Source organism: Salmo salar, chromosome 13, assembly GCF_965601325.2.
Source record: "Salmo salar chromosome 13, fSalSal1, whole genome shotgun sequence".
Lineage (NCBI taxonomy): Eukaryota > Metazoa > Chordata > Actinopteri > Salmoniformes > Salmonidae > Salmo > Salmo salar.
Window position 1 is genome coordinate 57,799,612 of NC_138303.1, and position 12,299 is coordinate 57,811,910.

Below are 12,299 nucleotides of genomic sequence, written 5' to 3' on the forward strand. Positions count from 1 at the left end.
CAACTGAGAACAGACAATGTTTACACGCTATGCGCTTCAGCACACGCCGGTCCAATTCTGTGAGCTTGTGTTTCCTACCACTTTGCGGCTGAGCCGTTGTTGCTCCTAGATATTTCCATTACACAATAAAAATCACTTACAGTTGACTGGGACAGCTCTAGCAGTGCAGAAATTTGATGAACTGACTTATGTATACTGCTCAAAAAAATAAAGGGAACACTTAAACAACACAATGTAACTCCAAGTCAATCACACTTCTGTGAAATCAAACTGTCCACTTAGGAAGCAACACTGATTGACAATAAATGTCACATGCTGTTGTGCAAATGGAATAGACAACAGGTGGAAATTATAGGCAATTAGCAAGACACCCCCAATAAAGGAGTGGTTCTGCAGGTGGTAACCACAGACCACTTCTCAGTTCCTATGCTTCCTGGCTGATGTTTTGGTCACTTTTGAATGCTGGCGGTGCTTTCACTCTAGTGGTAGCATGAGACGGAGTCTACAACCCACACAAGTGGCTCAGGTAGTGCAGCTCATCCAGGGTTGCACATCAATGCGAGCTGTGGCAAGAAGGTTTGCTGTGTCCTTCAGCGTAGTGTCCAGAGCATGGAGGCGCTACCAGAAGACAGGCCAGTACATCAGGAGATGTGGAGGAGGCCGTAGGAGGGCAACAACCCAGCAGCAGGACCGCTACCTCCGCCTTTGTGCAAGGAGGAGCAGGAGGAGCACTGCCAGAGCCCTGCAAAATGACCTCCAGCAGGCCACAAATGTGCATGTGCCTGCTCAAACGGTCAGAAACAGACTCCATGAGGGTGGTATGAGGGCCCGACGTCCATAGGTGGGGGTTGTGCTTACAGCCCAACACTGTGCAGGACTTTTGGCATTTGCCAGAGAACACCAAGATTGGTAAATTCGCCACTGGCGCCCTGTGCTCTTCACAGATGAAAGCAGGTTCACACTGAGCACATGTGACAGACATGACAGTCTGGAGATGCCGTGGAGAACGTTCTTCTGCCTGCAACATCCTCCAGCATGACCGGTTTGGCGGTGGGTCAGTCATGGTGTGGGGTGGCATTTCTTTGGGGGGCCGCACAGTCCTCCATGTACTCGCCAGAGGTAGCCTGACTGCCATTAGGTACCGAGATGAGATCCTCAGACCCCTTGTGAGACCATATGCTGGTGCGGTTGGCCCTGGGTTCCTCCTAATGCAAGACAATGCTAGACCTCATGTGGCTGGAGTGTGTCAACAGTTCCTGCAAGAGGAAGGCATTGATGCTATAGACTGGCCCGCCCGTTCCCCAGACCTGAATCCAATTGAGCACATCTGGGACATCATGTCTCGCTCCATCCACCAACGCCACGTTGCACCATAGACTGTCCAGGAGTTGGCGAATGCTTTAGTCCAGGTCTGGGAGGAGATCCCTCAGGAGACCATCCGCCACCTCATCAGGAGCATGCCCAGGCGTTGTAGGGAGGTCATACAGGCACGTGGAGGCCACACACACTACTGAGCCTCATTTTGACTTGTTTTAAGGACATTACATCAAAGTTGGATTAGCCTGTAGTGTGGTTTTCCACTTTAATTTTGAGTGTGACTCCAAATCCAGACCTCCATGGGTTGATAAATTGGATTTCCATTGATTATTTTTGTGTGATTTTGTTGTCAGCACATTCAACTATGTAAAGAAAAAAGTATTTAATAAGATTATTTCATTCATTCAGATCTAGGATGTGTTATTTTAGTGTTCCCTTTATTTTTTTGAGCAGTGTATATATAGTGTATTTGCAGGGTCACAAAACCAAGCTTTGGCACACACATCCATGATCTCACATGACCTCTCCGAGTTGGGACTAACAATGAACTTGGAAAAGAGTTCTCTGGTCCCAACTCAGTGTGTGCACTTCCTGGCCTTGACACTGTACACTCAAATCATGCGAGCAACAGTCTCCAGAAAGAGTGGTATCTTTGACAAATTGTCTTTCAACATTCAAACTGAAAAAACAGGTGTCAGCACTATAGAGTCAGAGGCTCCTAGGCCTCCTAGCTGCTGCAGTCCATGTTGTACCATTGGGCTTGCTCCACATTCGGCCAATACAATGCTGGTACAACAGACATAATCTATGTCCCAAAAGGGACAAACACAAAAAGCTGACAATTTCAATGAGTTACTGGAGAGCAATACAATGGTGGTGCCTGCCACATCAAACTCCCAGTGGAGTTCTCCTACGCCCAGTTCACAACCGGGTCTTTGACCACAGAGCCTCCCTACAGGGATGGGGTGTAGTCTTGAACCAGTCTGGGGTCCATGGTGTATGGTCAGCACCATGGACAATGGCTCACATCAACATACTGGAGCTCAAGGTGGTTCACCTTGCACTCCGGCACTTCCTCCCAGTATTGAGAAGACAACATGCACTGATACACACAACCGTGGTTTCACACATCAACCACCCGGGAAGGATTGAGGTCAATGACACTGCACTAGCAAAGGAGCTACTGCTTTGGGCAAACAGACACCTTACATCCCTCAAAGCAATACACCTGCCATGGGTGGAGAATCAGGCAGCAGAACTTCTTCTCCAGAGGAGGCCTTCTTCCTCTGTAGTGGAGAGGATCTTGGCGCGATTCAGAATGGACGTCACCGATCTGTTTGCATCGCAAGATTCAACCCATTGTCCTATGCAGTTCTCCAAGGGTCCTGCAGGCCCACTTGGGGCGATGCCCTATCACACAGATGGCCAAGGGGGCTGCTGTATGCGTTTCCACCAATTCCCTTGTTCCCTCAGGTCTTGAAGAAGATCAGTCTTGAGAGTGTGTAAGTTATGCTTGTTGCTTCACATAGGCCACAGCATCACTGGTTTTCAGACCTTATACAGCTGACAACCTCCCAACCATGGGAACTCCTGCTTCGAGCGGACCTCATGTCACAAGCGAACGGCAAGCTTTGGCACCCCAAACCAGCATACTGAAGTTGTGGATGTGGCCCCTGAAAGTAACCGCCTTGTAGCTGCAGGGTTGCTTTCTTTGGTAATTGATACAATTCAGGCAGCCAAGGCATCCTCTACGCAAACCCTGTATTCCTACAAGGGAAGTGTGTTCAGGAAGTGGTGTGTCGACCATGCAGAATTGTTAACTTCCTGCCCAATTTCTGTCATTTTGACCTTCCTCCAGGAGTTTATGGCTTTCATCTACATTGAAAGTATGTACGGCAGCCATCTCTATGGATCATGACTAGATTACGGATGCATTACTACGGGCACACCCTCTAGTATCGCAATTCATGAAAGGTGCCCTCAGGCTACGGCCACCCAAGGCTCCTTCAGTACCCTCATGGGAGTTAGATGTTGTCCTACGATCATTTATGAGTCCACCATTTGAGCCCGTCTTCACTTGAGCTATAGGAGCTCTCAGTCAAGACTGACGTTCTATTGGCTTTGGTGTCAGCCAAGCGTGTTGGAGAATTACAGTACATGCGCTTTCTACCCATCCTTCATGCCTCACTTTAGCAGAAGATGGATCTAAGGCAAATCCAGCATTGGCCAAATCCAGTATTCTTACCAAAGGTCCTTTCATCATCACATGTTAACCAGCCCTTAATCATAGCAGCATTTCACCTGCCTCCCTACTCCTCACTGGAGAGTCGTGAGTTGCATACACTTTGCCCTGTTAGGGCATTGAGTGCCTATCTTGCTGCGACAAGAACTGTCCGTCAAACAGAACAGCTTCTTGTGTGTTATGGGGAAAACTCAGATGGGCGTGCTGTCTTGAAGCAGAGACTGGCACATTGGAGGAAAGTCCCAGGGTGCATACCCTGTTTTTGTGAACGATCCCCCTGGACTTTGTGACAGTTTAGTAAAGCCCAAGGGCAGCATGATCATGTTCAGCACGCCATGATGACATCACATGGTCCCAGTGGAGTAGCGCCACACAGACATGGCGATCTCTGATCTCCTCCCCCTGGCCCTGGGCGATTGAAGATGGGAGGGGGAGCTGTTTTGTTTTGGGAAGGGGGCGAAGAGGTCTTGTGTGTGTGTGTGGGGGTGGGTGGGTTTACACATAGTGGGCCCCATGTTCGGACTGGTGACTGTCCAGTTCTCTTTCATCCTCGCAGAGAGCTTTCAAAACAACCAAAGAGAACAGTTCCAACTTCAGGCAACCTCTGTGTTGATCACCCACTGAATGACCCCTGCCCTAGAAACATATGCCTACACATTGTCTCAAATCACAATGTTCATGTGCTTTCTTGTACCCCCTGTCTCTCACATGATGATGTTATGAAAAATGCAAAACGTAAAACTGGTTTTATGTATTGTCTAACTGTCAGAGTTGTAAAATGCAAGTCTTGTGTGTGCATGCTGTATGAACACAATTTGAGTAGCTTTTAAATGAAGATGGATTAAACACAAAAGAAAAGGTAATGCAGGTGTAGTATAAGCATCCCAGAGACTGTATTTTGATATCGGGGTCATTCTTGAATTACGGTGGCATTTGGGATTGGCATTTTGGAAATAATTTACTTAAATGTAAATGTATTTGGGTACATTTTCCCCATTCTAAATCAACTAATAATGGTAGCAAAAGTATTGGAGTGAATAGATGGAAGATGTGGGTTGAGAATGAACTCTGTGAGACACTGAAGTAAAACTTTCTAATAGTGTTGAAGGCACCTGGTTTGTGTTCCACTGTGATACAGTAGGTCATGACAATGCATACAGAGAGAGTATTTGTCCTGTCCCCTACTAGCGGCCCCTAAGCACGTGGGAAAAGACAACAGGGCCCACTACACACAACGTCTACTCAAATCTGCACATTGCCTGACATTAAACATGTGAGTTGTATACACTTTGCCCTGTTAGGGCATTGTGCTTCAGACTCATGCCAAAAACAAGTGGATAAATCAATGAAATTACATCAGCGCTGACATCTGCAGATGAATAGAATAGCCAAGCTGTGCTCATGTTTACGAACTTACTTTCTTCTTTCTCACTCTGAAAAACAGCAGAATGTGCTTGTAATGGCCAAATTCATAATATTTTTTTAATAAAATGTACAATGAATACAATTGCCTAATATGTATATACGCCTGCTAATAATTCTCTCTGTGTAATGAATTGATCCTTCATTTTTTTTTGACATATATACTGTAGCCAGCCGCTATACTCTGTCCTTATTCCGCAACTAATTACTTCAAAATATAACTTTCCAAATAGGATATAAATCACAAATTTGCTAAGAAAATTTGCTAAGATATTCACCATGTGTACAGTCAGGCCAAAATGATTGGAAACGTTGATAAAGATGTGCAAAAAAGACTGTAGGCCTGTAAAATAAATACAATGAATACTGCTATATTGTATGCAAAAAAAGATTGAAAATTATATTCTTTTCTGCTAATACATTTGCTCAGAGAAAGAGGTTTAGTTTAACAAGTAATAAAAACAATCAAAATGATTGGCACCGCTGTTTTCAGTACTAGAGCACCCTCCCATTGTGGGGATAAGGATACTGAGCCTTTTTCTAAAATGTCTAAAACACACACCAGTGGTGGGTTTGGTGTTGAAAAACGGAAGCATATGCAGAAAAGGGTCTCATACCTACTGTAAAATATGATGGTGGATGTTTGATGTTATGGGGCTATTTTGCTTCTACTGGTCCTGGGGCCCTTAAGGTCAACGGCATCATCATCTTTTAGCCAGGAGGCTGACAATTGGCTGCGAGTGGATCTTCCAGCAAGACAATAACCTCAAGCACACATCAAAATCGATAAAGACATGGTTAATTGACCACAAAATCTACATTTTGCAATGGCAATCTCAGAAACCTGTGGTTTGAATTTAAGAGGGCAGTCCATAAACGCAGACGAAAGATATCAAGGATCTGGAAAGATTCTGTATGGAGCAATGGTCTAAGATCCCTCCCAATGTGTTCTCCAACTCATAAAACTATTTAGAATTTTTTTTTTTTTTTATCCTCACAAGGGGAGGGTGCTTGAGTACTGAAAACAGGGGTGCCAATAATTTTGTATATTACCTGTTAAACAAAATCTCTTTCTCTGAGCAATTGTATTAGTATAAAATAATGCAATTTAAACAAAATAAATGTGAATGCAATATACAGGTAACTGACAAAATACAGGAAACACCAATATAAAGTTTCTTAATTCATTGGGTGTTGGGCCACCACAAGCCAGAGCAGCTTCAATGCACCTTGTCATATACTCCGCAAGTGTCTGGAACTCTATTGGAGGAATGCAACACCATTCTTCCATGAGAAATTCCATAATTTGGGGTTTTGTTGATGATGGTGGAAAACGCTGTCTCAGGCACCACTCTAGTGTTCAATTGGGTTGAGATCTGGTAACTGAGACAGCCTTGGCATATGGTTTACATTGTTTTCATGCTCATCAAACCATTCAGTGACCACTTGTGCCCTGTGGATGGGGACAATGTCATCCTATGGGGGCATTACCATGGTAGCCAAAATAATTGCCTGCCCAGCATTTTTAAACATGACCCTAAGCATGATGGGATGTTAATTAACTCATGGACCACACCTGTGTGGAAGCACCTGCTTTCAATATACTTTGTATCCCTCATTTACTCACGTGTTTCCTTTACTTTGTCAGTTAACTGTAGCTCAGTATTTGTATTATTTATTTTTCTACAGTTTTTTTGCTCATCTTTATCAAGGGTGCCAATAATTTTGGACCTATCAAACTTTATGTTTGTATGTATGTCCTCCATCAGACTTTTAAAAGAGGATTGCACCTATCGGCCGCCCTAATCACTACACCACAGATTTCAATACACATTATGTCTGCATATTCCCTGGCTGAAGTGGAGAGAAGAGACTGAGGAACTTGTATCTAGTGGTAAAAGTGACCTTGCCTGGATCGGGCAACCTCAGTCTGCCACTTTATGTAATGAATCCCCCTACTAATGTGTGATAAAAATCTGAGGGGCAATAAAATGAACAGATGCACTAAGGCTTTGCAGAGGAACGGGGATTTAATTGTTGTGGCTTGGGCCTCTGAGAGCCAACTCTGGGACCAACGTGCAGCTGTGCTCTAATGGGGGTAAGGGGAGAGCGTGGGGGGGTGACTTTATCTCCCCTCTGTCCTCTTTCAATAATAACTCTAGTGATTTAAAATGTCCAGAAGACAAATGCAACGTCAACTGAGACTTCCCCACCCAAGATGTGCAGTGAACACACAAGTTCACACTATATTACCTGTGCCCCCCAAGGACCCCAAATTGAATTGCTGCAGTTCTAAGGCCAAAAGTGCTGTGTCACTTGGTTCCTTACACAATGCACTGTTCAACCATGTGTGTCATTTGCATTTGACATTTTAGTCATTTAGCAGACACTCTTATCCAGAGCGACTTACAGTAGTGAGTGGATACATTTTTCTTTGTACTGGTGTCCTCTCTCATCACTGAGTGATTGGGTACATCTGTGGATTTGAGTTTTTTACACTTGATGATAAATTATTTACTTGCTCTGTCCTACAAATATGATAAAAAAAAACTTGAATTCATCGTTATCATTATGCAATATGAACAATTCCAATTAGGGAGTCATGATTCCATGTCATGATTTGTTGCCCAAGAATAGACAAAATAGTGGTAGTAGCCAGTACCAGAGCCGAGGCACAACAAGTAACCCCACAGGCGACCAGCTATCTCCCAATTAATACCCCTTCCTGTTATATTGGTTGCGTACATTGTTCTTCGCCAGAAATGATACATCATACTTTGTCAGCTATGTCAAGCCAGACTCAAGAGACACGGCTAGAGGATGATGTCCCTTAGCTAGTTTGGATCACTATGCCCCCTTTGTGGGTTTTGTCTTACATTTGAGATACTGCCAAAGCATCTGCTTCAGCACAGCCTTGTGTTGCCCTGTACACTGTACAGTACTCCTCCATTGTGTGGGAGGAAGATGAAGTTGTCGTGAGAGTTCTGAAACACAACTTGGTCACCACTTGACCTTTACCATTCAGAAAGAAAGTATTGTGTTCGGACCATCTGGTCGTAAATTGCCGTTGCTTTTAATTGAGTTACTGGTATTATGCGTGTGTAATAAGTGGATTTACTTGACTTAGCCTAAACACAAAGAGTGTTAGTCGATAATCCCAACCACATACTATGACCTGCATAACAGGTACAGACAGGAGGGAGTGAGGACGAGAGACTTCCAGCTAGAGTGCAACGGAGCCAGGTCATTCAATTCCTCGCCCTGATTTCTGATTACTCACGCCAGACAGCTGACAATTGTAGTGTTAAAATCAGGACAAGATCGGATTTCCCCAGACGGAGGAACTGTGGCAAAGCATCTTAATTAGCATGAGCAGACACTGACGTCAGGGGGGGCTGGAGTCGCGTAGCCTTGGCCCTGGTCTCTGTAAGCCTGACACGGCAGTAAGACTTCCACAAGGACCTTTATTCAATATGTGTGTGTGAACTGTGTATGTGTGTGTCAGTATGTGTTAGCTATATTCAATGTCCAATATGTCACTAGTATCCTACTACACTACTACACTCCCCAACGTATTTATTTGGACCGTGAAGCTAAAGCTTTTCATTTGGCTCTATACTCCAGCATTTTGGATTTGCGATCAAATGTTTCATATGAGGTGACAGTACAGAATGTCACCTTTTATTTGATGGTATTTTCATACATATCTGTTTACCGTTTAGAAATTAAAGCACTTTATGTATCTAGTCCCCCCATTTGAAGGTATCAAGTATTTGGGCAAATTCCCTTATATTTGTATTAAAGTGGTCAAAAGTTTAGTATTTGGTCCCATAGCCCTAGCACGCAATTACTACATCAAGCTTGTGACTCTACAAACTTGGATGCGTTTGCAGTTTGTTTTGGTTGTGTTTCAGATTATGTTGTGCCTAATAGAAATAAATGGTAAATAATGTATTGTGACATTTTGGAGTCACTTTTATGGTAAATAAGAATAGAATATGTTTCTGAACACTTCCACATTAATGTGGATGCTCCCATGATTACAGATAATCATGAATGAAACGTGAATAATGTTGAGTGAGAATGTTAGAGGTATAAATATCCAATCCCCCCCAAAAAGGCTAACCTCCACTGTTATTGGTAAAATTGAGAGGTTAGCATGTCTTGGGGGTATGATCTTTGTGCCCCTGTATATATATATGCAAATTTGTCAAAAAATATATGACAGACACCTTCAAAATGGGGGGACTAGATACATAACGTGCTATCATTTCTAAACGGTAAAACATATGTATGAAAATACCCTCAAATAAAAGGTGACATTCTGTAGTCATGAAACATTTGATCTCAAATCCAAAATGCTAGATTATAGAGCCAAGATAAATGTTTTAGCTTCACTGTCCAAATAAATACACATAGGAGTGTATATATAATTTACTTCTGACATTCTTTTGACTTTTCTCCTACTACTTGTACAAAGATCAGGAGAGCAAAGAAAACTCATTCTGTTGTGTCGGGTGTGTGGAAGTCTCTGATATATTAAAAAATAAAATAGAAAGGCCTGCTTGCCAGTTCTCAGTGATGCAGCATAGAGGGCCTGCTAATCTGCACGTCCTCAAAGGCGAGGTGGCGAAAGACAGAAGCAGCTCTATCAATTTAACCTTTGTCCCAGCCAGGTGGGAACACTGCACAGCTCATCGTCCCCTTCCTGGGGGCTGCATCTTAGGGCCATTGAGCTAAGCCTCTCCTACACGGCCGAGGGTAGCAAGAGAAATATAGCATGGATGTGGTGACGGCAGCCTGTCGTGCCCCCAGGCACTGCCAATCACCTTGCACCCTGTCTGCCCAGAGAAATGCCAACAAACCTGTCAGAGGTAGCCTGCTGGATCCCCCCCTGGGAGCTAGTTTCATAACCTGGGTTGTACTCCAGATGTCAAGTCTCAAATTGGCAAAGACCCTTTTATGGTTAGGGTTTTGCCCAGGACTGTGTGCTCTATAAGGAACACATTGCACCTCCCTCCCCTCAAGAGAGCTGACTGTGCTCTGGATGGCTCCAAATTGGATAATAATGCTGAGATCATTCTAATCTAATAAGAATATAGTCAAATGTAGCAGAGGTATGGATCATTTAATCTAGGTTAACTCAGCAATGAAGTCTTACCATGGCCAGTACAGCACATTTTCTATTGACCCAGTTTAAAAATGAAAGGGCAGTGTAAATATTTCTACCAAATAATTTATTGTTGAAAACATTTATTTACAAAATTCACAAAGAAAAGTTGCTAAACATTGCGGGGAAAAAATCAGTTAGCAAACAATGACTACTTCTGGCTTTTAAGAAATAAAAGTGACCATTCTATTGTTAATTCAATAACCACAAATGCAATTTAAATCAGAGCAATTTATACAACTTTATCTGGAAGTAAAAAATGGCATATTTAGCCCATTGTGCTAACTACACAATAAAGTGTCATTTGCACAAGTCCTCCTGTGTCCAGCATTGACTGCTAAAATCCATGGCTTGGTTTCTCCACATGAAGAATGACTAAGAGTTGTGGAAACCTCTTGCGCCATGATTCCTCCACACTAGTTTTTAAAGTTGGAGTTCCTTGTCCAGTCTGATGGAGCTCTAGAAAAGTCTACCTTTAGCAGATTATGTTTCTCTGCACCTGAAATAAACATAAATGACAAACTGAGAACCTGAAACATTCTGAGGAGATTTTAGTTTAATACCTATAGATTTTCACATGATTTGTATATTTATGTTGATTTCAGCAATGTTGACCATAGGTGTGACACACTGACCTCATGGTGTTTTGGGTCCAGTGTGGCTTGGAGCCTCTTGCTGTTCTGTCTCTGATGGAGTGTTGGATGGACCCTCCTCCTTCTTCTCAGCAGACAGGAAGTCGTGAATGGCATCCTCAATGTGGGGCCTGAAGGTGTGGTTAAGCTTGGGATCCACCACCTGGGTGATGATTCTGTCCACTCCGGACTCCAGCATGCCTGACCTGACACACCACAGAGACAATACATATGACTGTCACATATACTGGCATTAGCAGGAACACCTGATTGCAATCCAGACTGGGTACATGAGCAGTTGGAACTGTCTTTGGCTTGAGAAAGTGAATTAATTGTTATGTACTGTCAACAATTACAATGCATTAGACATTTACAAGCAGAATTATAATCATATATATAGTAGCTACTCACTGCACGACGCTTTGTCTTAGCACATTTCGCACTTGATTTTTGTTGATTGATGGGTTCCAGTCTTGGGTGTTCAAATGAGTAGAGACGAAGTTGTCAACTTTCTGTCGTAGATTCTGGTAGGCAGGCTGATGACAATGACAGAAGCACATCATTTACGTTACCCATTGATCAATAGCCGCAACATTTCCAACAGCTCGCTAGCTAGTTAGCTAAGCTAAAAACAACAAGGTGGGACAAATAAAGCGGAAACGATTTGCTATCTAACGTTAAATAGCAGGCTTAAAGGAACGTTGATAGCTAGTCAGAAAAAGTTTAAAGCTAGATTAGCTACCTTTGTATCCACGTCTGCCAGGCAGTCTCTGCGGAACTCGTCGAACAGGCCTCGGTTCTTGAGATGCTCCACGATGAGCCCGATGAGTTGCGGATCTCCGGGGGGAAGATTCACTGCGTTACCGACACCCTCCGCCATACCGATGTTTGTTGAATTTCAGCCCGTCAATACGTTTTGTACATATAGAAGTGTAGCAGTATCGATATAATTTCAAGAAATGACACAAAATAACTGCTGGTGGCTCTAAAACCTAGCTACATTATTTAGAAGTGTACACAAGTACCAACATGCTTTGCAATAGGAAGTCTCTTACGTTGGGTGCGTTCCTAAATTAATCAGTTATTCTGCTCTCTCAGACGGGAGTGCTCTGAAATCGGAGTAGATAGCCAGAGCGAATTTACGAACGTGCCCATTGCGTCTTCTTCTTTAACATTTTATGTTACGGGCATGATAGTAGACTACACCTATTGGTGTATTTCCGCCACCTACTGTAAGGGTTATTAAAAAATATATATTGCATTGCGGGAAGAGGCACATTGCATCTTGGGATATGTAGTATTTACTTAGCTAGTTTTACCTTTAGTTTTGGTTTACAGAGGGAAGGAACTGTATTATCTTTTCATGGTTACACACAGTTCTGCCTAAAAACGACCAAATATACTGATGACAGTGAGTATGACCAGATCATTTGCATGATCATTTTTGAGGAAACAGGTGATATAGAGTACAACAGTATGAGTCATAATACCCATAAAACCTAGCGGTCAAACAGGA

At 43.2% G+C, this 12,299-nt stretch overlaps 1 protein-coding gene across 1 annotated transcript; it reads right to left on the minus strand.

Moving 5' to 3' along the window:
* Positions 1 to 10,226: 10,226 nt before the first annotated feature.
* bod1 (biorientation of chromosomes in cell division 1) lies at positions 10,227 to 11,982 on the minus strand. The gene is given in 4 exon segments (NM_001140746.1): positions 10,227 to 10,650; positions 10,787 to 10,989; positions 11,195 to 11,319; positions 11,526 to 11,982. Coding segments are annotated over 3 exon segments (465 nt in total). The 5' UTR covers positions 11,664 to 11,982; the 3' UTR covers positions 10,227 to 10,650; position 10,787.
* Between the last annotated feature and the right edge of the window lie 317 nt (positions 11,983 to 12,299).